General features: G+C 39.8%; 4 protein-coding genes across 5 annotated transcripts in view; 2 read left to right on the forward strand and 2 right to left on the reverse strand.

Annotated features, from left to right (window-relative positions):
- Positions 1-19,104, forward strand: Glcat-p (Glucuronyltransferase P). The gene is made up of 5 exons (XM_076434812.1): positions 1-906; positions 11,656-11,864; positions 11,949-12,375; positions 13,402-13,559; positions 14,536-19,104. Exons 1-5 carry the CDS (start codon positions 900-902, stop codon positions 14,932-14,934), a joined length of 1,200 nt encoding a protein of 399 aa, XP_076290927.1. The 5' UTR covers positions 1-899; the 3' UTR covers positions 14,935-19,104.
- Alg10 (alpha-1,2-glucosyltransferase Alg10) lies at positions 14,770-22,997 on the reverse strand. The gene is made up of 4 exons (XM_076434800.1): positions 22,546-22,997; positions 22,028-22,370; positions 21,814-21,953; positions 14,770-21,740 (listed from the first exon to the last, which is right to left on the reverse strand). The coding sequence occupies exons 1-4, from the start codon at positions 22,720-22,722 to the stop codon at positions 21,003-21,005; spliced, it is 1,398 nt and encodes a 465-aa protein (XP_076290915.1). The 5' UTR covers positions 22,723-22,997; the 3' UTR covers positions 14,770-21,002.
- The window catches only part of LOC143214134 (galactosylgalactosylxylosylprotein 3-beta-glucuronosyltransferase P-like), a 10,053-nt gene continuing 7,496 nt past the window's right edge, over positions 22,285-24,841 (forward strand). The window contains exon 1 of one of the 2 annotated variants that reach the window (XM_076434798.1): positions 22,285-22,583. The gene's annotated coding sequence lies outside the window, so the exon portion shown is untranslated. Of the gene's footprint in view, positions 22,584-22,954; positions 23,512-24,841 lie in introns of those variants that run through there. The other variant, XM_076434797.1, reaches the window with a different exon arrangement.
- The window catches only part of LOC143214130 (uncharacterized), a 4,053-nt gene continuing 3,038 nt past the window's right edge, over positions 23,827-24,841 (reverse strand). The window contains exons 4-5 of the mRNA XM_076434783.1: positions 24,507-24,664; positions 23,827-24,286 (exon numbers count right to left, since the gene is read on the reverse strand). Of these exons, the coding sequence (XP_076290898.1) occupies positions 23,876-24,286; positions 24,507-24,664 (569 nt within the window). The 3' untranslated portion in view covers positions 23,827-23,875. The remainder of the gene's footprint in view (positions 24,287-24,506; positions 24,665-24,841) is intronic.

Below are 24,841 nucleotides of genomic sequence, written 5' to 3' on the forward strand. Positions count from 1 at the left end.
AGTTCAGTGTCGACCGACGGAGGAGATTCGTCGCGTCGTGTCTATTTGTCGACGAACGTAACCATTAGAGACGGTGTTTTAGGACCTCCCTTTCTCGTTGACACCAACGACAACAGCAGGCACGCGACCGGGAGACAATCGACCGATCGCGACGAGAGAGTCGTCACCCGGGAAAACGGTACGGAACAGTTGCGCGGAAAAAATGTGCGAACGTTGTGCGACGATTATCTCGAGCAGCGCCAGCCAGATCGCTAAAAATATGTTCGCCGAACGATCGAAGTGCTACACGACAGTCACCGAAGCAGACGCCAAAGCACAGTGATGCCCGAGTAAAGGAAAAACGTTTTCGTTGTCGCCCGCCCCCCCCCCCCCCCGTGTGACAACGCGAGGATACCATGAGAATTCGAGCAGAAACGCCAGCGCGTCGTGGGGGATCCGTGATCTCTCGTTTGTTCGAAATGCGATTCGCCAAGACATTTCGATGGAAGAATCGTCCGTGAAGTTCGCCGGAAGGAAAACACCGTCGCCTCGCGCTTCCTTTCTCTCTCTCTCTCCCTCTTTCCTTCTTCTCCCTCCATCTCTCTCTCGCTCTCTGTGACAGAATCATAAACATGCAACGTGATTTCGAGTGTGCGTAAACCGTGTGCCCGGTCGAACGTAGAACTGCAGCCAGTTGACTACCTATCGCGTAAGCTCGCGGGTATCGGATTTCCTCGTATACATCCCCGTCGTTACAGACCGGAAACCACAACGATGCTACCTTGACAAACGTAACAACGTATTTATTCCATGGTGTGTCGCAGCAGCAACAACGCACGCTCACGATTCAATCGAGCTAAAAGCCGCGCAACCTGACCGGGAATGAGACTTACTGCTCGTCGGCGAACCACGAACGCCGAATGTCAGGTAGGTTTTAATTGCGCGAGTCGAACCCGTTCGTGTTTCTGTTCGACCGTGTTTGTTGGGTCGATGATATCGAAGAAACGGATTAATCGATACTCTTATCGAGTTCGGACCTCGTCGCACAGCGAGCCATTTCGCCCGTCAAGTCGGAAAAAACTATTTTAGCGTTGTTCATGGGCTCAAGGTCATAATATAGTAGGTCATTGAATTCATCTGAACGTCGGCTATAATATTACCAGATCAACAATGCATTTAAACCCTTTGCACTCAGTGGCGGCTCAAGTCAATTGGAGGCCCCATGCGGTAAAAATTTTGGGGCCCTTAAACTCAAGTTAGAAATAGAAGTTGCAAGAAAACTCTCAAGTAAACTTATTAACAGAAAAGAAAAGTATCCCGGGCCCCCACGCGGCCTTTTAGTCTGCTTACCGCTAAACCCGCCACTGTTTGCACTCGAAGGCTATTTTAACTCCAAAATGGAACATTTCTTCCGACCTAGGATAATTCCATTCTATATGATTTTTGTATATTTTATGGATATGTGAAGTTGATAGAACACCTCACGCAATACTTAAATGTTTAGTAATTGATTAGATACCAACTTATTTAACCCTTTACACTCGGAGCAGTTTTAACTTGAAAATGAAACATTTCTTCCGACCCAGAATATTTCCAGTCCTTACAATTTTTGGTATGGATATGAAATTGGTATAATTGCTCATACAATACCTAAATGTTTAGCAAATGATTAGTAGACTGCGGATTTTATGCATTTATAAGAAAAATCAGTAGGTGTAATCTGAAACAGCAAAAACATGACGAATTTAATGCTACTGTTACATTATTTTCAATCTTTTAAACATTTTCAGACCAATTTGTTGCTATCCAGGTAGAAAGTTTTTATTTTACACAAAGATCCACAGTCTATTGATTAGACACCGATATATTTGATAATGTAAACAATATTTTTACGATGCTACAATATAAAATAACTGTTATAACAGAATTAAAGTATTGATGTACAAAGGTAACCTGTGAAACAGATAAGAAATAATTTAAAAGTTTGAAGTTTATACAAAATAGCTTTTATTTATAAAAGTTTACGGTTTCACTCAAGCCCTGTTCTTAATTACAATGTACTGACGGATATTTGTAAATTCTTGAATTTTCATATTTCGGGTTTCTGTCAGGTTTTCGTGGCCGCGACCCCACTGTGCGTCGTGTCTCGTTTTCTTTCTTGAATAGAGGTTACTTCTCGGCCATTGGGCGAGATTCATCAAAGTATATTCTTCCAACCATACGGATGTTAGATTACACACCATTATGCGGTGTCTCAAGAAACATGCCGACGAATTCTACCGAGAAACGCGTGGGGGGTATCGATCGGTGATTCGATAGAAGGAAACAGCTGAGGACACGATCATTCCTAATATTTCGAAAATGATCGAAGCGTTCGAATTTGTCACCGGAAGTACATCTACACGAGTTGTTACCACGACATGCTTAACCCTTTGCTCTCCTTTGTCGAGTATGACTCGAAAAATGTACATGAAATGGCTTTTTATATGTATTTGGTTCTTTCTTTATTTATGTAATGTCCCAAATTTATTAAAAACGAGTCTATTTTTATGAAATACATTTGTCGGGGTCTTCGAGATCCCACCTTACTATTAGATGATTGTATAATCATCCCGGTCCGTTCATAATAAATAATAATAATAACAATAATAATAATATCGTGCCCAATTTGAAAATAAAATTCAATGGTTAAATTTTAAAGATTTGGTTAAAGAAGTGGTTAAATTAAAATTAAAAAATTGTTGAATTTTCTACAATTAGAAAATAATGGTGACTATATGTGTATTTGATTAATAAAGTTGTATTAACATTTAATCATTGAATTTTCCATTGAATTTTACCATTTTTTTTTTAATTTTACCATTGAATTTTATTGCATAAAATTGACAAATAATTCCGATGTTTCCGATTACATTCCGATTCGATTATGCAACATTGCGGCTCGCTAGATCTATTTTTATATGTAGCGCGTTTCTCGTACGCGGTCGGATCGTAAACAAACCATAATGCCGGGCACACCGCGGATATGCGTTGCACGGTGGTCTTAACGAGCTGTTAGGTTTAATCGCGAAGCGAAGCAAGACGCGGCATTGTCGCAATCAAGATTGAAAACCGCAAGTAGCAAACTTACGTCAATCGTCGGATCTTTATCGCGCTTGCTTCAATATTTACTTTCTCGGTTGTTAGACTTGGCGCGGGGAATTTTACCAATGCCGTCGAATGTTGCTCCCGGTTTTCAAATGTTCTTATTTTAACTAGTTCGTTTTTCTCTTGAAGCGTTCATCGGATTTTGTAACCCTTTGTACTCTGAATTATTTATCAATTTTGTTGCCAACGGACTCCCAACTGTTTGAAGTGTTTTATTTGAAATTTACTTCAAAGATTACTTACTTAAACAATTTTGTTTTCCAATTATATTGGATATAGATCTCAAAGTTTGTTGTAATTTATATTTGTGGAACTTACATTTGTTTTTAACTAAAAAATAAGACAAATACATAAAGGAAGAACCAAATGCATGTAGGAACTCGTTCTATGTATTTACATTTTTCTTTCTCTGATGTCGACAAAGGAGTCCAAAGGGAACATAAAACCTGTCGTTTTATTTCCGGCATCAACCAATTTATTACAAAACGTACTTTTTAAATTTTCAGTATAGGCCCACAAAAAAAGTTGTAAAATGCAACTTTTAGTATTTTTTTTACAATTCCAATCAGTTGCTATTTTAAAAAAAAAATGTTGTCGCATCCTGTAGTAAACTAATTGCTCTAGCCTCCCAAAAAAGTCCAAATCGTATAGTAGAATATTAAAAAAGTTATCGTCTTTTTTATAGAGCGCTCGAATATTACTTCGAGTAACTGTATGTATAAAAACGTGACTTTCAGATGATTTTCATCTTTGAAAATTAAAGTTTTTATCGCAGGCATTGACCCAGAATCGATAATCTGGAACGTGAATGTAAATAAACATGTTCACTATCACAAAACTGATGATACCTAACGGTTTGAGATCTTGATAAGTACGTCAACAACGTTAGACAATCTCAGGAACAATATTGAACACGAAATTATCAACATTCCGGCTGATGTGTGGGAGAGTAGTTGAAAATTGGATTCAAAGAATCGATTGCTGCCGTCGTGCCCGTGGAGGTCATATGAACGACATCGAATTCCACACATAATTGTAACATGTGTACTACAACTCTAATAAATTTCAGCCCGATATTTCAATTTTTCTGTGTTTTATTTAAACTTAAAGTTGTCATGTCCTTATTGGAAAACCCTTTATAAGTTGTATATATAAAAATTGAATATTTTTAATAAGAAAGTACAGTATTGTCATTATAAGTCATTGTAATTCATTTCAATAATTCATGATAGATTCCAAGACATGAATTTTGCCCACGAATTCGGTCGAATTCGCCAGTGTGCGCCGGTTGCTTTCGTCACTGGTATAAACAATGTCTCCATCGTGTTACTTTTTTTTACGACGAAATTTGTCTGGCTGCTTGCGAGACTGTAATCCATACGACAGTAGAAACAAAAAACAATGAAAAATAAAAGAAGAAATATATCATCAAATCATTGCTAACTTATGAAAAGATATTGAGTAACTAATAATGGATGCCGAAAAGGGAAATCAGCGGGTAGAACGGGTGAACTCAAATATTAGCACAGCTGTCAAAACGTTCCTCACGCGTGACATATATCCTTCGGAAAAGACAGCTCCAATTGCCACGCACAGTTGCAGAGTTCTTCTGGAAGATAGTCAGGTGATTAACTACGCCAAAGATACGGTCTCACTAATTTATAACGTGTTAGTGAACCGGTGGCTGGCGAGACGGAAATACGTGGTTCCAGTTCGAGGCGGTAAGAAAATTTCGCTCGGATCGATTGGTGGTTTTCTGCGAGTGATCTGTCTCGTTGCACGACACGTTTACAAATATAATTAGACTGCGGATTTGATGCATTTATAACAAAAATCGGCACGTATATTTTAAAGCAGTGGACATGTTAAAAATATTTAATTACATCAATGTATTAGTTTCAGCTCGATAGGATAATTAAAACAAGGATGCAATTTTTATTTGGCTCCTATGTCCTGCAATCGATACGAACATGTTTTATTTTGTATAAAGATCCGCAGTCTACAAATATAATCGAGGCGCGCGACATTAGAAAAAGAAAACCAACACACGTGGAATTTAATCAACGATTGACGACTAAATTTCTACTTCAATCGGTAATCGCAATTAACAATTAATCTCCTCGTTTAGTCGTTAATTGTGGTTAGCGATTAAATATTTATTAATCGTTAATTGCGATTACCGATTATTAATCGTCAATCGGATAATTGATTAATGATTAACTGCTGAAATTTCGAAATGAAATACGGAATCAAAATTGTACGAATACTGAAAAAAATGTAAACTAAGTTTAGGTGTATTGTCATTTGGTCCATAATACAAATTCTGTTTACGTGCTTTTATGTTTTTTTTCGACGATTCCTTTTTTAATCAACGATTGACGATTAACTTCATCAATCGATTGAATCAATCGCCGATTTTTCGACGATTTCTTCATTTAATCAACGATTGACGATTAACTTCATCAATCGATTGAATCAAACGCCGATTTTTTCATTTAATCAACGATTGACGATTAACTTAATCAATCATGATTAAAATTTTAATCGATTAATGCCCAACTCTGATACTAGAAGGAATTGTCATCGAAATACAACGCCGGTCTTCGCGACTCGTTAATAATAATTACTCCGAATGAAGTTACTCGTTGTCTCGTAATACTTTCATGAAGAAATAAAATATACGGCGAGCCGCAGCGGGAAAATAATGAGCATTGCATTTTTCGATGTGAACTTTAAGTTTGCAGTTTTACGTGCGAGGAATTCGGGCAAGCAACCGTGACTGGTTTCCGCGGACAAATGCATGAGTCACTGCAGCAGGAATATGGTGCACAGTGCACACGTGTGAGGCTGAGTAGGCACAGGGGCGCGTGACGTCGCTTGTCGCTAGTCGCTTAGACCGTCTATACTAATCTTAGACTATACAATAAACCTATAGACACAGCACAAGATACTTTTCCTTGAGGAAAAGATAAAGTAATTTGTGACGTCACATTTTCCAAAGACGTACGTACAGTCAGCGCAGCGGCAATAATAACACTGTCCAACAAATTTCAACTTTTTTTGTGATTTCAATATACTGTTGGGTCCTTCTTATAGAGTTTTTTGCGCTGATTCCGAATCTGGTTTTAATTTTTTTCCTATACGTCCAGTTTTTGAAAATCATGGCTGTGAAAAAAAAACATATTTTTCAACTTTAAACAAATATTGTGATGTTATTATAAAAGATATTGAATTGTTGTTTACAGCAAATGATTCTGTAGACTTTCCCGAATACAGTGATATCCAATATTAATACATTATGATTGTTTAAACATGTTTAAACAATGATTAAAGACGGAGATGCACCACTTTTGCACCAATTTTTGCGGATATTTTCGAATTTATCTCAAAAAATATGGGTCCAGCGAAAAATTGAACTATACCACGCGAAAGAGCAGACTTTTATCTTGAGAACCTCCCCTGTGAAGTTTGCATGGTCGACGTTTTTACCGAACCAGAAAGCAAAATATCTTCGCCCGACATGCGTTGACGCCAGTGGTGCTCTTCCACTAGCGCGGTCGTTCGTCGGGATACGGCGCGGCGCGCCGCGGTGAAACGGCGCGTGGCTATAACCGCGCAATTCTGTCAGCTTACTTAAATGTAATATTTTATTAAATGTGTTATACTATTGTTATTTATTATTTATTAGTATATTTATTCTGTATAAATTATTTTATGTATTTTTTAATGTTAGTCTCTCGTTTATAGCATATTTAATACAAAAAATACCTTTTGTAACAAAAAAATAATTTATTCACACACTACACTATTACACTATTTACAATGCTAATATATATGTGTACACTATTCAGATATAATACACTACTAAAATACATATATTATATACACAACAACTAAAATACTATAAATAACTATAAATGTTTTTTATGAAGTTTTATACGTAGCAATGCAGATTTGAAATGCTTGACACGACTGATTTCAACAAACACAAAGCCGAAACTGAACTCTGGCATCAGTTTTCTTAAGAACCAACACGATATTTTGAAATAAATGACGGTCTACGGACAACGGAATACATACAATGTAAGGAAAGTCTGCAATGCGGTGACTGAAAAATTTTATTTTCAGTAATTGTCGTCTTATCTATGTATTGTAATTATAGTGCCAATGAACACTCGAGATTCTTCCGAGTAAAATAAGTCCAAACACAATATAAACGGGACTATTTTTATTGACTTAAATACATAATTAAAATAGTTTGCTCCATATTAAATCGATATAGTGTATTATATCTGAATAGTGTACACATATATATTAGCATTGTAAATAGTGTAATAGTGTAATGTGTGAATAAATTATTTTTTTGTTACAAAAGGTATTTTTTGTATTAAATATACTATAAACGAGAGACTAACATTAAAAAATACATAAAATAATTTATACAGAATAAATATACTAATAAATAATAAATAACAATAATATAACATTTAATAAAATATTACATTTAAGTAAGCTGACATAATTGCGCGCTTATAGCCACGCGCCGTTTCACCGCAGCGCGCCGCGCCGTATCCCGACGAACGACCGCGCTAGTGGAAGAGCACCACTGGCGTCAACGCATGTCGGGCGAAGATATTTTGCTTTCTGCTTCGGTAAAAACGTCGACCATGCAAACTTCTCAGGGGGGTTTCTCAAGATAAAAGTCTGCTCTTTCGCGTGGTATAGTTCAATTTTTCGCTGGACCCTTATTTTTTGAGATAAATTCGAAAATATCCGCAAAAATTGGTGCAAAAGTGGTGCATCTCCGTCTTTAATCATTGTTTAAACATGTTTAAACAATCATAATGTATTAATATTGGATATCACTGTATTCGGGAAAGTCTACAGAATCTTTTGCTGTAAACAACAATTCAATATCTTTTATAATAACATCGCAATATTTGTTTAAAGTTGAAAAATATGTCTTTTTTTAAAACTCCATTTTCTCAAAAACTGGACGTATAGGAAAAAAATTAAAACCAGATTCGGAATCAGCGCAAAAAACTCTATAAGAAGGACCCAACAGTATATTGAAATCAAATTTGGTGTTGGACAGTGTAAGTGGACACCCTTAAAAATCGCACAACTTTTTAGAAATTGGTCCAAAGTTCGCTAGAGAATAAGTAAACAAAAATTTATTACGATTGCAAATTGGTAGGAATTATACAAAATTTTAAAAAATGATGTTGAATGATGAGAAAGTCGACTTTTTCGTGAAATGTCACTAAACTCGATCCAGCCCATTGTGGCGTCGCGACAGTTTTGGATAAAAATCTGCCGACAACTCAGTTTTTCATCGATTCAATAGGAATTTTTTTTTAAATGTTCGTGCAGGACTATACTTTGATGATGTGCTGCGCGAAAATCGTTCACTGTCGCCAGAAATCAAGAATCCTTATCTACAAAACCCAATAACTCCGATACTTCATCCGCTCATACCATAAATTTGCATGTTCCAGCTGAGTTGCCGACACTTCTTCACCCTAAACCCTAAATCGCAAAATTTTAAACTAAAGAAACCATCGGTTTCTCGGTCACTGTGCATCGGTGCTGTACAGTACACTGTAGACTCGCAGACCTAATCCCTACCTAAATGTTGATTGTTTGAGAGTCAAGTGTACAACATGGCGACACATTTCCGATCGAGAACAAGGCCAGCATTCTATACATGTACTGTATATTGTATACTATATACAGTATACTGTATACTATACACTGCATACGGTACAACGAACTGCCACCGGCTTTGCCGGGTGGCCGGTTGATAAAGTGCAACAGGAAACGAGATACAAATATCGCCGCGTTTTCTTTTTCGGTTAGCATATCGAATAATATTGCGACAGCGCGAAATAAATCGTCGCGATAACAACTACCTGCGACCAGTAGGTGTAGCTAAAACAGAAGCCAATATTCTGAAACCCATCAAATGGCATTCGAGCGAGTACCTATTGTTTGTTGAGCGTGACATCCACACTAGAAATAATTGCGCGGAGATAATGCTTGACAAGCTGATACGTGTTACGATACCGGCCTGCATTTCGATACGTGGAGAACGTTTCGAGCAAGAGTCACTCGGTCTCGTTCGGACGCCTAAGACACGGTGAAATTCCGTAGAAGTACTCCGTACACAAACTCCGTCAAAACTACAATACAATTGTCCTGATACTTCGTGATTTCGACAGAAATCGTGGCCAAAAGTAAAACATTTTTTTCCCCAGTTTGAAAATCCGTGTAGTAGTACTTCATTTATAAAGTGCTCCAAAAAATCCCATAGTATCAATATTGAACTAAATTGGAGTACTCCTTCCTATTTTGACAACGTTTTGCCGATTTCCGACCACTGTTCGGCGACGTGTACCCAGTATCCAGACCAGGCGGTCCTTGGTTGATCGTTGCAGCTAGGGCAAGCGATAAACAAAGACACCGCGTTCGCGTCTCGTTTAATTCGAAAGTCAGAACTTGGAACTCGGAACTCGAAACGGCATTAACATTTTTGCAGGCTTATCGAAGCGAAGGGGCGCGCGTGAATCGCCGGAAGCGTGTATCTTATCGTTTCCCTTCGCAGCCACACGTATAAAATGTTTCCTAATTAAATCTGCGTTCCAAGCGACTTCCTTGCACGAGCGCCATTAATTTTCAATTAAATTTCGATGATCGTTTATCGCGAACGAACCTCGCTAGCCTCGATACACCGACGCGACGCTTATTTTTTCGTTCGACGATCAAACGTGAAACACGAGTAGCAACTAATCGCAACGACCGTTCATTCTATATTCGTATACAGCAAGTCCGTAATTCGTTCCAGCGATTTCCGCGGAAGTTGAAACCCGAATAGTGCCTGAACGCCAGCGTGAATGCGCCAAATAAGTTATTGTTATCACTAGACTGCGGATCTTTATGCAAAATAAAGAATGTTTGCATTGATTGCAAGACACAGCAGCCAAATAGAAATTTCTTCCTTCTTTTAATTGGCTTATTAAGCTGAAATGAATACACTGATGTCGTTGAATCTTCTCAACTCCTCCACTGCTTTCAATGTTACGTGTCCATTTTCGTCATAAATGCATAAAATCCGCAGTCTAGTTATCACTTTAGAAAATAGACCAATCTAATTCTAAAATCATCCAATTTTCAAGCTGGAAGGTTATTAATACGATCTGCTTCGTACATACTATATGTACTATGTGTACTCATTTAAAAGGAATATTCAAACAAACCAATTATGTTCATGAAAAATGTATCACTCATAAATAACTGAATGCCAACGCTGTACAAAAACAAACAGTTATAATAAACTTTTAAATGTTTTCGGCGCAACGGTTCGATCGTTTATTACGAATTATAAAGCAACTTTACTAATTGTCAAACAAAATCAACGTTTCGATCCTAGTTTGGATCTTTTTCAAGATTTATTTGAATCGCGTCTACTTTAAATTTTTTCCCCCAAAGCAAGTGAGTCTGTCTTTATGAACAATATTTCTGTTTTTTCAAAATTACTATAACATATTTAATTTACAGACGCGATTCGAATAAATCTTGAAAAAGATCCAAGCTAGGATCGAAACGTTGATTTTGTTTGACAATTAGCAAAGTTGCTTTATAATTCGTAATAAACGATCGAACCGTTGCGCCGAAAACATGTAAAAATTTATTATCAGCAAACACGATCGATAGAAGAAACATATTTACAAACAGTTATGTTCGCTTCTGTCACATTCGCTTATAAGAATTTGCGTGAGTCGAGGATAATGCGCGTATCTATATGTAAATTCTATATTGTTTGACCGACAGGTGCTGGTATAATGAAGGCGTCCAAGATAATAGGTGTGATAGCACTACATAATAGGCGTGTAAGAGTGTATAACACTCTTTGCGTCTTCGAGTAATTTAACACTAGGTTTACGGAGCTGTAGAAAATACCTATTTCACATTATTCTATAAACATAACAAGCATGTGTCTATCCAAATTTTTGGCCACTTTTCCGATAATAGGTACCCGAAGAAATAAATTTGGTAAACAATTCGGTAATTTGCTAAACATTCTATATAATAGTATCGTTGTTTTTTAGTGGGTCTTTACACACTTTTTAAGACTATTACGCAGGATAATCTGATAATACCATACCTTTTGTACCATCAGTTTGCGTGTCCCTTCTTTGTTATTTTACGTAAAGTCTGTTTTCTATTGTAAACTTTAATGTAAGAGGGCTCGGTCCGGTTTATAATACATAATAATAATAATTCCTCAGGGAAGCATCTTTACAATGTTAATAATTGTAATCTTGACGGATTTAGTGTTAAGTAGTAAGTCGAAGATAATGTGCGTATCTTTATGAACCATCCGACTATAGTTTATGTTTCACGGTAAACTATCACATTGTTAAGTACGAAACTCGACGAATGTCGAGCGGGTTTGCGTATGCTATCTCAAGTTTCATACTTACAACTGTAATATTCATATGCAAACTATATGAATTGTTTGGCCGACAGGTGCTGATATAATGAAGCCATCCATGAAAATGGGAGTGATAGTGCTAATAGGCGTATTCGTGGTGTTCTATCAGTACCATCTGTCGACGGGAGTTCGGTTCGCGGTGATGAACGACTTCAACACCGGCGGCTCGGCTGAAGAGAACCCGGTCTTCTCTCAGGAAGACGTGGAAAGCTATGTGAGGACATCCAAGTTGAAAGAAGAAATGGTATGACTCGGATCGACCTAGTTTTTCGTCGGTCGAAACCGTGAGAAACGGACGGCGACGATTCCAATATGAAACTGTTTGCAGATTCGAAACGCGGTGCGCAGAGTCCAGGAGGCGAACGGACTGAGTCCGGACATCGCGACGTCGCTGATTCAAGAGCTGATCAATCATTTCAATAAGAACTCGATGCTCTGGCATGATCCAGCTGGGAGCAACAGTTCGAAAATGGCGCGGGTTCAACCGGCGGCGCAACCACCGCTTGGATCACCATCGGCAACCTCGAGGATTCAGGTGTTGTCGCAGAATGCGCAGGAGGCGGTCGTCGAACCATTGTACATAATCACGCCAACTTATCGAAGACCTGAACAGATCCCGGAGCTGACCAGAATGTCTCACACGCTGATGCTGGTCGAGAACATTCACTGGCTGGTGATCGAGGATGCCAACGTCGCCACCAGCCAAGTCACTCGATTGTTAGAACGGACGGGCTTGAAGTTCGATCATTTGACCGGTAAACAATCACATTGAAAACACTCGGAACATTCTCTTAGACTAGGATATTTCTTGAGGTCGATTTGCTTCGAATCAAACTTCGAAAGCAGACATCAAGCACAGCCTGCAATCGTACGATGCCAGCAGATGGCGAGCATTAAACTGTCAGAACGCGCTCGAAGCTGAAGATGCTCGGAATCTGCTCGATTTTGGACAGCACACTCTGCCAGCATAAAGCGATACTTATTCGGACGCGGACCTATCACTTTATGCTGGCCCAGTCCAGTGTTGTTAGATTGGACGGCCTGCGCGCGCATACGCGACCAAATGCAGGAACGTATGTGCGTCCAACAGTCCTAAGCAACGGCCGGAATGCTTCAAAAACCATGCGACACTATGTACCTTGGCCTTCGTGGGTAATACCGAACAACCGTAATTGCTCTTCCCCAAAAACCCTGCGCATCTGGGACCTTTCCATAAAAAAACATTTTGTCAAATTATGCAGGGTGACTAAGGTACCCAAACTTTGTACTTCACTGACGCTAGAATCGTCGCGTATGCGCGCGCGGGCCGCCCAATCTAACAACACTGGCCCGGTCTGGGTTAGGTCCTTCGTTTAAGAGGGCAGCACGGTCGCACTAATATGGCGGATGTCGATCATGTATTACAGTATTTATTTCAACAATTTGTTAATATTCCTCTAAAATATATTACAAAATTTCTCTGAATGCCCATTCTTTGCTCGCTAATATTTATAGTCTTATAATGAGAATTTGTGCAAACATGTTAAATATAGAAAGGTTTTAAATAATCTGTACATTTAGGTTAATTACACAAGGTATATTATCCGACATCCGCCACGTTAGTGCGACCGTGCTGCCCTTTTAAACGAAGGACCGTTCTGCCTTCGTTTTGCTCTAATTCTGCCGTCAGCTTGTTCCATCGCAACGTTAGATCAGAGTTAGATCCGGATCGACTGCGAAAAGTAGAGAGCAGAGTATAAACGGATTTCTATGATTCAGATTCGAACCCTCGCATGTTCTAGCCCCGATGCCCGAGAAGTACAAGCAGAAGAAGGGCGCGAAACCGCGAGGCGTGTCGAACCGGAACCGCGGCCTACAATGGATCAGGGCGAACGCGACCCACGGGGTGTTCTACTTTGCCGACGACGACAATACCTACGACATAACACTCTTCGACGAGGTACATATACCATTTCTTTTCGGTTACAGTGATTAGAACGTCTTCATGCATAAAAATGTCATAGAAGGGTCATTCCATGCCAAATCGATCACTTTTTGCAGGCACCATCGTCGATTTTGTTCCAAATGAAATATGTTGTAGTCCATGTGAAATTAGAGGGGGGGGGGTTTAAGTCATCATTCTGCCGGTTTCGAATTTTTTTAGAAATGGCAGGTCTTTAAAGTTTTCAATTTTTGCCCATTTTGGCGAAAACGGGCCTCACTTACAAATTTTTATCTCAGGAACTGTTTGTCCGATTGAGCTACATTTTCTTTTGTTTTATTCGGAAAGAATTGGGCTATTACAAAATAATATTTTCAACCTCGAAAATCAACTTTATAATGTCGAAAAATTTAAACATTCTTTTTTACGTTTTTTCGATGACGGGCCAAAAAAATATGGTCATATTCCTTGAAGTTTCCCCTTTAAAATGACTTAAACGCCCCCTAATTTCACATAGACTACAACATATTTCATTTAGAACAAAATCGACGATGATGCCCTGCAAAAAGTGGTCGATTTGGCATGGAATGACCCAGAAGGGAAAAGAAAATGTATATTTTTCGTATGGCTACATTTATTGTAATGCTTAAATATTGATCACAAACGAATCAAATTTTATTTCATGTAAAATGAAACGCGTAATATTCATATTTGTTAGACTTTGTTAAAAACCTTCAACACGAGTCTGGCTCGTCAAAGTGTACCCGTGTACTGTGCAGAACACAAAAGAATTGAAACGGGCAGGGAACGGGGCAAGAAGTCTGACCACTCAGATTGCCTTCCCGCTACAATTCTTTCGTGCTCGGCACAGTACTCAAATTACACGTACTAAAGTACGTATAATAGTGATAGCTCTACATACATGAAACAGTTTGTTTCTCACAATTAGTATTCTTGACGCGTGTGCACGTAGTAAAACCGAGACTCGTTTCAGATCCGTCGCACGCAGAGGGTGTCGATGTTTCCCGTGGGTCTCTGCACAAAGTTCGGTTTGAGCTCGCCGATTATCAAGAACGGGAAATTCGTCGGTTTCTACGACGGCTGGATAGCCGGCCGAAAATTCCCAGTGGATATGGCAGGGTTCGCGGTGAACGTGAAGTTTCTTCTGCAGAGGCCGAACGCCTCGATGCCATTCAGAGCCGGCTACGAGGAGGACGGATTTTTGAAGAGTCTGGCGCCGTTCGAGCCGAAGGACATCGAACTCCTTGCTGACAATTGCACGAAGATCCTCGCGTGGCACACGCAGACTAAAAAGAACGAGGCCAGCGCGCCTCTCGACATGAAGCTTTACAGAGAAACGAATCTCGTCAGGTTGAAGGAACAAATAGTCTGATGCTCCTCTTTGGTAAAGGTTCGATCTCGATTTCGATCGTGATCTAGACATATCGATGTCGAACCTGAATTTTAATGGAGACACCTTCTGTCCATTAAACGCGCGACGGGAATCATTCGCAGACCGCGACGAACAAAGTGATTCAGTGCCTGAAGTAGTGTAACCGTACCGGTCGGCATTGCGATTATCGTTTCTTTTCGTTGACTCGATGAAAGACGCGTCGAATAACACGGATCGCGGTTGTCCTGTGCTTGGCCCGATGCTAAAAACAACCGGAAAATACGGTAGGAGCGCAGGGCATCACGTTTTCTAGTAAACTTATGTCTCTGTATAGCGCAAGCTCTTGGTTATTAGCTACAGCGATGTTTGAGTTCTAGTTGTACAATGATCGATGTGTACCCCGTAGGCCAATGACCAATTAATTCCAATTATGTAGTTCGAGAAAAGCAGGAGACTATGCGATGATCCGGCGACGAAGGAATGGTATCGCGATAAGGACGGAATAGAAAGAGTTTACCGATCAGTACAAGAACTTTGCTATTACAGTTTTTCTTCGCTTTACGTTAATTGCTTTTCCAAGTATGCCTAAGAATGTCGGTTCGATGCGTGACCAATGCACATAAAAAATGTAAAGTAATCGAGGAGCGAGTTAGGTGAAGCATAGCTGTTCTTTTCTATACGGAACGATCAAATATTTATAGGTGTTCCAGAAATAAATGGCCGACTTGAGCCGACTCGTTTCACTCGAGAACGATGATATAGATACACGCGTCGCGTTGGTTGCTACCGAGATACCTAATAACTTATTTCTGGAACAGCCTGTACGCGATTACGGATAAAGACACTTAGTTTTGCAGTGTCCGGATGCTTCCATCTTTTACACAGAGTGATATTTATTTATACGTAGAGTATCTCCGAATGGTTTTCATCGTTGCTGCAACATCTTAGAATACTTCAACGAATACCGTTAACGAGTCCAACGCAACGTTCAGGGTTCTTGAGTTAATTTAGCATTTAATAGATTTTTTGATTGCGAAATAGCCAAATATTGTATGCCAGTTTTTAAAGGTTTCCGAGATATATCGTAAAGGAGAAGAAGGACGAGAATGAACGTCGTATCGATGTATCGGTCGCGAGAGCGTGAATATTCATATCGAACACAGTCACAATTAGCTAGGTAAACAAAGAATTGCGGGCGTAACGAAAGAAGGAATGGGGAGTAAGTTTAAAAACATTTACGACAACGCTGCGTTAACAATTTCAATTGTCGATGATATCGATATCGCATCTCGGTATCGATTGAGTTGTCAACAACCGAAGGGTTTAGATACGTTGCGAAAACGTTGCACCTTAGATAGTCTTAGGAATGCCTTGAGTGAGATAGAAGAGAATGTTATTCGAATCCGAGGTCAAAGTAACCGTTGACAGGGTTGCAGCAAACTTCTTCTCGAATCAGCACCTTGAATAGGCAACAGCAATTACCAAAGTGACAGAAGTGATATAGGAAACTTTCGAAATTCCGTAGGTTTTAGATCTCTTATTGCTCTCGAGTAGAAAAACTTTTGCTGTCTTCTACTCTACCGATGTCGGTCGTGCAATAATCTCGAGTTTGTTTAATGTTCAACGACTGGATCTAATCGAATCGTTCGTTGAACTATTAGGCGCGGTGATCGAGTAGCTCAACTTAAATGATTCTAATCCCGATTTGACGTTGCAATTAATTTCGATGAAAATTCGTTGTGCGAGGGAACAGGGCCCGCTCTAGGGGAGGGGGGACCCGGACATTTGTCCGGGGCACGAAAATTTAGGGCCGCCATTTTAGCTGTAACTGCAAGAAAAATATTGATGTGTTAAATACCCAATTAATAGAAAATTAGCTTTTATTAAAATTTATATAAAATGATTCGATTTTTATTGAAGATAAAAATTATGTACCTTTATTTAAAAAATATATATTCTTAAAGGGGCAGCAATTTGTCTTTTTGTCCGGGGCGACGTAACTGCTAGAGCGGGCACTGCAGGGAACGAACCGCAGTTCGGATGAAATCGAATCGAATGGATTCGTTGGTGAAAGCAATAACTTGTTGTCAGATTAGGGTGGTTTCCGAGCGAATCTCGCGATTTGTATGAATGAGCGATAGTGTCGTTTCAAAAAGAAATTTTGAAACAGCGATCAAAGCGGTAAACGTAATACGTTTAAGATTTGCCATACCAAATAAATTCAGTTCGCCCGCCTCTGAACTTGCTGCATCGGCGAGTGACGTCGGTATTTTGCGCATGCGTTTAAGGGTCGATTCATAGTCATCCGGTTCCGAAATTCGAACCGAGTATTCTTACCCAGGTTTAAGTGAAACCGTTCGTGAACGAGCTTGTCCGTCGATATGGCCTCGCAGTCTCGAAGAAAAGTATCCGATCGGAATCGACGAACAAGCTCGGTTACGAACAGTTTCACTTAAAAGAATACTCGGTCCGAATCTCGGAACCGGATCAGTATGAATCGACCCTAAAGAGGATATCCTCGGACGCGCGGCGCGTGCCACGTGCTGCGCAGAGTCGACAGATGAGGAGTGGGAGCATGAATCGAGGGGAAAAAGTTATATGTACTCTGTCTCTGCCAATACCGGCACATGCGCGAAAGAGATGAAATGCGTCACGTGACTGGGACGCGGCGGATGCGTGGGGGAATAACGTCGTGGGAGGAGAAGATAGAGTGGGGACACAAGTCTCAATCTGGCGACTCTGCGCGTACCACGGTACCAGTGCTTCGATTGTGCACACCTTTTCTCGCGCATGTACGAGAAAACAGTAACGTATCTATATTAGGATGATGAGGTACCAAAGCGCTGAGGCAGTTATATTGGCGGGAATGTACTGAAACAATCTGCTCCGGACAAAAAGATACAGGACATGTCCTACGAGTTACAAAATATACAGAAATACACATGTTATACATTCATTTTTCAGAATCAAATTGTAATATCAATTTTTTAAAATTCTGTGGGGTGCTCAAAGTACCCCATTTTATCGAGAATCTAACCTGAAATCGCCGCGCATGCGCGAGAAAAGATGCACCATATCGGAACACTGGTGATTGTTCGGTCACGGTCGAATACGTGTGTTGAGACACAACAAATGGCGAACAAGCAAGATTTGCCGCGATAAGCACGCGTTTTCAGAATAATTTAACCTAATATAATGTAAAGATTTATAGATAAGGAAATAAGAAAATTTAAAGTCATCGAATATGGAGACCCAGAGGGCGAAAAAATGAGGAATTAACCGATTAAACAAAGTACAGAACTGAAAGGCACTAAATAGCTAACCTCGACAATAAGCGTGACACCATTGTTTACTTCGAATTTCCGTTTGATTGTCCCCCGTACGTGTGTGTATGCGTATACGTATATGTATGCGCCAGTATGTACATACAACGTTTAAATGAAAATCAAGAATGAAGAATATTTGCTCGTGTTGCTATCAGTCTTTTGTTTCAATATTCCGAAAACGGCCAATCAAATTCCAAACTTTCAACAAACGCGTTCGAATAGAATGTTAGGCTCGTCTCCCTAAATTAATTAGCAACACACGCAATTCTATCGCTTGTCGGTCAAAGTTTTTCGTCGTTTGCGTGCATTACAAGTTATTGGAACTCTCGATTGGTGCTAACAATAAGTTGTAATAAGCGTGGTAAAAACTGTTGCGAATACGGTCCTCGTGATAACGGGGGCCAGTGAGTTTCATTGTATTATACTAGATAGACGTAACGTAAGCTGGCCATTCGAGCCGCCAAATAATTCGTTCTCGTAATACGAATTATCGTACAATTAAGAGTGCGCTAGATGGAACCAGAGTCACCGGACGATGGGAAGGGCCACGAATTGAGGGGAATGCAGTTACCCTCTCTCTGCCGGTATCGGATTAGTCACGTGACATTGTGACACAGGCCGAAAGGCGTCGTACAAGGGGAATGTAGAGTGGGGACATATACGTCTCAATCTGGCGACTCTGGACGAAACAAATCTAGCAATTTCATGAAACACTTGTACTTCGACAAACGGTGATGCTTTTTCGACTCTCGATTGTCAAGAAACAAAAACAACAAAGAACATTTATTACCCGTTTAATCGAGCAAAACATATTATTCACAATAAAAAACCGATACGAATCAAACGGATCCGAAAGAAGCAACCGCGTTTATTCTATCGACTGTACGTTCGACCATAAACTCGGTAACGATTCTCTTAAATTCTCTTGAAGAATCAAGGACGAAAGCAGAGAGACGACTATTAATGCGCGCGACACGTTTGTACAAGACTGAAAGCGGGAAGGTTTTTTAAGAAATTTGTCAAGCGAATTTTTCAGATGCTCTGAAACGAAGTAACGAAACAGGGTGGATCGTTTGTGGCGTTTCGTAGGTATACGTCTACAGTACTGTGAAGCCAAGTACATATGTACATATGTGTACAGTAATGTCCCATTCTAATTGTAAGACTGGCGGAGGACACGATTCTATGTCCCTCCGCTTACCCATTCCACTGGGGGGGCATACTCCGCGAGGGGCCAGGAAGCTCGAGCTGCCTCGATCGCCGAGCAATGCAAACATGCCGCGTAATCCGATATCGGGTCGGGTATATCGGTGTGAACCACTACTAATCCAATTATAAAACTTCTTTATTTTTCACTATTTTTTTATGGGACTTTCACCAACTTATTTGTGGCACTTTTCTGATTAAAATGAGGCTGAACACGATACAATTTCAACTGTATTTAGTGGCTTAATTGACGGTGTGGAGTAACTTTAGGAAATAAAAGAGAAAAGCGTCGGCAAAAATTCAAAACTTATTGTATCTTTTAAAACACCAATGCGATGCTATAACTCTTCTATTTTCAATTTTCTTCTTATACAACCTTTGTCGAGGTTATGTGTCACATTTTTCTGATTAAAATGAGTCGTTTGATAACCTCAAACGGGCTGTGGCTCCGTTAATTTGCAAGATTCTAGTCTAATTCTTTGAGAACATAATTTTCAGGATGTTAAGTTGTTTATTTAAAAATATGCGATATACAGCATGTGTTAAATATACGATAAATTATAAATTATGCTTCACACGTACAGTAAATATGGGTCAAATTGTATCTTGTTTGGTGTCATTTTAATCAGAAAAATGTCACAAATATATTGGTGAAATTTCACATTAGAAATAAGTAAAAAATAAAGAAGTTTCAGTATTGCACTAGTATTGTCTCACCGATACTCTTCTTTTGTACCGATTTGTACGTTCGGCGCGGTCGACGAAGCCACAAAAAAATAGTGTCCTATTCCGATCTATGTCACAACACAGAACCGAGAAGTGACTTTGAATGGGACATTACTGTGTACTGGTAAAGCGAGGGATCTCAATTATTCGCGTTCCGTAGAAATCGGTGCAAATGGCGTCATACTTAATGTCTTGGTTTCTACGCAATTGAGGCTAAGCGTGAAAGGTGTGGGAAGGTCCGAATCGTATACGCGAGTCAAGCTTGGATAGTATGGGCCGGAGAGAGAACTTAAAAAGAATCCATCCAAGTATCCGGAGAGTTTTCCATACCGTTTCTAATCGCGCGTGTACGAGTATAATTATCTCGATCATGACATATCTTATTGTTAGTTACAGGATAAGCCGTGATTTTAAGTAGAACTGGAGCCGCGATTCGAACGAAAGAAAAATATATCGTCGCGGTACACATACGTGTAAAGATCTGATTCCCCGGTTTCTTTTTCGTACAAAGCTCGAAAGTAACTGTAGACTTAACTTTTGCGTTATTACGGTCACATGGAAATGGTGTGAGTCAAATAAAAGAAGAATTCTGCATGTGAACGACAGTTCACGCTTAATTAGTTGATTACTGTTCCTCAATAGAGAAATGTAAGAAAAAGTAATAAATAACGATGTGATATTTAATAATAACAATGTGAATTACATGACGTTTGTAGAAGTTGTCTGCTTGTGGATACGGAACACGCAATGAAAACAAAAGTCAGAGAGGAAAGGAAAGTTCAATGTTCTTTCTCCACTTCTTTTTTTTTATTACCATGATATTCTCTGAGGATAAGGTTCGTTGCTCCAATAAAATGTTTTGTTAATAAAAATATAGAACTGTAAGAAATTCACTGTCAATGCAGTGATCGTTTCCATGATAATTTGCCATTTCTTTGGTTCTTGGATTAGCAATCGATAAAGAACGTATGGAATAATGAAGTAACGTGGTTCTACGAGTAGCTGAGGAATCAGGACCACGGATATCATGAAAGTATAGTTGATTTGCGTAGCGAACCTCAAATGATTGATTCTATGAAACATAGTGTACAGGGTAAATGAATAAACGGGTATTAATAGATATTTGAACGACGCGTATCTCCCCATTAGTCTATTCCAAAAGTAAAATATGTAATGCCTATTGTCGGCTAACATGTATGGGTGAACGAGAGTATTAAAGTGGATCACTACCGTTAAGAAACCCAAAAGGCAGCAGTGAAGAATCCACCGTGTTCTAAGAAAGTTTCCGTAGGACTTCCAATGAGTAATTGTGTAAGGCCACAGAAAGCAAGAAATAAAAGCAGAAAAATAGAATAATTGAGGAAGATGAATAGTGGGAACGTGGGCTGCGCGATCTCCGACCACTATACCCTTATTCCAGATAACGAATAGAAGAAACACCGAACATACTGTTGCATATGGTAGCAACTGTACAAGAATTTCGATAATAAATTTGCAAAACGATACCCATCCACGAGATGTTTCTTCAGTTATCTTTTTCCATTGTTTCTAAAAATGACATAACAAAATATAAGAGGAGATATTATAATTTCATTCTATTTCTCATCGAATTACTACTCACTTTTAAATAGGTAAAAGAACTGTACTCTTGGCTTGTTATCGACTTGGGATTTTTACGTTCTATCACATCGAACGCAAGCTCCAGGCTAACAAATGCGACCCAGATAATGTTTGTTTGGCGAATTAGTATGGACAACAGACCTGTGCATTACGAATTATAATTTTAATTTTTTCAATTGTACCGCATTCTGTTCTACCGCTCTTCTGGTACATACCTATGGCTGCTGCCATTTTAAATTTTTTGTGTAAATGCAACAGTAACATTAATAATATCGCGTTGACTGACACAACGTCTGTGTAATATAGAAAGTGCCAGAAGAACAAAGGTGGAAAGAGCATAATGTTACAAGCCACCAGGAGTTGATTCCAGCTGTTCCATCGTTTTGCATGACGAATTATCGAAATATGTTTGGTTATGTTGTAAACGAGACAGAAATTGACAAACGTTCCAAGTAAATTTATGCATCTCATGTAAAATACATTACAAAGATTGAAAGGTGATAGTATCAGAGTTGCGAGTAAATACAACCCAGGTAAGGTGGTAATTTTAGGATCCCACTGAAAATAATATGTATGTCTTTCAAATATCATTTATTTCAGAGTATACACGACACGTCGTTCTCTAATCGAAATTATAAAAAAAAGATATTCTTTTTGTCCTATCCAATCTTCGGATTGTGTTACGATGTTGCAAAATATGAAAAACGTAAAGAAATTGGAAACCGAAACATACCTGTGTAAAATTGCCGGCGCAATACTGCAATGTCTGAGGTACGTGGAATACCTCGTCAATGAAATAATACGGTTGCACATGATTCAAATAAAGAAATAATATTACGATGCACGAGAACAATAGGAAAATCGTAAACTGCTGTACAACTTGAGACTCGATTTTCACGGGAACTCCCATGGTGTTTCGACTAACGAAAATAATAAACAGCTGAAGCTATACGCTGTCGGGACAATGATAACGAAAAACATCGATAGACGCGTAACGCATCGTAGATCAATCAATTTCACTCAAGCGATGAAATCAACCTGCTTATTCGTTTTAATCGTACGCAGATATCGATTGTGCGGTTCAATTTTTGCAATTACTTTCAATCGCACCAAAACAGTATCTTTGGAAGCACGTGTGGCCATTCAATATCGAACACTTTTCGAGTTTACGATTGTGACGTGACGTTGTCAGTTGTCAGAACTACGCTTGCGCGTTCGCACTCAGTGTTGTGAACTGGTACTGGAAAACTCGCGCATGCGCGGCAAATCCAGGAACGTATATGTGCGTTCTACAGTCTGAAGCTTGTGGGGCAAGTTGGGGCGAACTGTTATTGCCGGGAAACTGGACGCAATTAGAATATATTTATATATTATATGCACATACACACACACATCAAATTTTAACATAACATACGCATGTTAAACGTTCATATTTGAGAATCGAAAAATAAAAGGTTTTGCGAAGCTATGCGGGGGACCAAGGTGCCCGAATTTGTACTTCAGTGACGCTAGAATCGTCGCGCATGCGCGAGTTTTCCTGTACCAGTTCACAACACTGGTTGGTGGAGAACTATCGAAGTACTATCGATGGTTATCGATAGTTCCTCTGGGAAACAGTGGAAACAGAAGGCCGCCGACGGCATTTCGTCGGTGAAGAACTGAAGAAGACCACTGAGGAGATTCTCGTCGCGACGCATCGGTGAGAAGGCGAATTATTACGAAACCATATCGATTATTATTAAATGTTACATTCTCCGCCATATTTCAGACAATGTTTTGGCACTATTTGATACTATTTTCGTCAGTGGTAGAACTTTTAGCGATGTGGTATTGTAGGTCACTGTAAGTTCCACGTTATCCCCGCGCCCAGTCGCGCCCGGTTACTGGCATCGCTGAATAACACTGGCAGTCTTTAATAGTATCTAGTCTGTGCTTCAGGCACTGAATCACTCTGTTCGCCGCGGTCTGCGAATGATTCCCGTCGCGCGTGTCTCCATTAAAATTTACGTTCGACATCGACATCTAGATCACAATCGAGATCGAACCTTTACCAAATAGGAGCATCAGATTAACAGCTTATTCAAGTCGACGATGTTCGTATCTCTGTACATAGTCATGTTGAGAGGCCTAGGCGCGCGGAGTAATTTCTTCTTCTTGACATCCTGCGTGCCCCACACGAAAATCTTCGTGCATTCGTCGGCCAGGAATTCAACTTCCACCGGCTCGAACGGCGCCAGACTCTTCAGAAATCCGTTCGCCACAAAGCGGGTGTATGGTATGATGGCATTCGGCCTCTGCCGAAGAAAATCTATGTTCACCGCGTACCCTGCATTATCCACTGCGAATTTTTGGGCAAGTGCCTCTTCGTGGTGAAAACCCATGAACTCCCCATCCTCGAGGATCGGTGTGCGCAGACCGTAACTTGTGAGGGGACGACCCACGGGAAACATCGACACCCTCTGCGTGCGACGGATCTGAAACGAGTGTTGGTTTTACTATTAATTACGTGTAACGCGTCGAGGATGCTAAGAAACAAACTGTTTCATATACAGTAGAATACAGCTGTCACTACTTTTATGAATTTGGCGACACTGATATCTACTATAAAGGCTTGCACCCGGAAGCCTTAAACGTGAGAAATGTATAATGCCGAGCCTTGACAAGCCTGAAATCACTCGCATACGATATACATACCTCGTCGAAGAGCCGCATGTCGTAGAAATTGTCGTCGTCTGCAAAATACAACACCCCCTCGGTCGCGTTCGCCCTGATCCATTCTATGCCGCGGTTCCGGTTCGACACGCCTCGCAGTAATTTGGCCCGCGAGTACCTGTACACATCGGGCATCGGGGCTAGAACATGCAAGAGTTGGAATCTGAATCATAAAAATCCATTTGCACACTACTTTCTACTTTTCGTATTCGATCCGGATCTAACCCTGACCTAACGTTGCAATGGAAAATCGCAACGGAATCTCCGAGACTCGAATTCGAAGAAAAACAACCTCAAGTAATATCCTAGTCCGAGAA

Source organism: Lasioglossum baleicum, chromosome 12 (assembly GCF_051020765.1).
Source record: "Lasioglossum baleicum chromosome 12, iyLasBale1, whole genome shotgun sequence".
Taxonomy (NCBI): Eukaryota; Metazoa; Arthropoda; class Insecta; order Hymenoptera; family Halictidae; genus Lasioglossum; species Lasioglossum baleicum.

Coding starts and splice junctions, on each gene's coding strand:
- Glcat-p (XM_076434812.1), top strand. Junction 11,865..11,948: donor CCAAGTTGAAAGAAGAAATG/GTATGACTCGGA, acceptor AACTGTTTGCAG/ATTCGAAACGCGGTGCGCAG. Junction 13,560..14,535: donor ACATAACACTCTTCGACGAG/GTACATATACCA, acceptor GACTCGTTTCAG/ATCCGTCGCACGCAGAGGGT.
- Alg10 (XM_076434800.1), bottom strand. CDS start 22,722: ATGGGAGTTCCCGTGAAAATCGAGTCTCAAGTTGTACAGCAGTTTACG. Junction 22,371..22,545: donor GCGCCGGCAATTTTACACAG/GTATGTTTCGGT, acceptor TATTATTTTCAG/TGGGATCCTAAAATTACCAC. Junction 21,954..22,027: donor TAAAATGGCAGCAGCCATAG/GTATGTACCAGA, acceptor CGTAATGCACAG/GTCTGTTGTCCATACTAATT.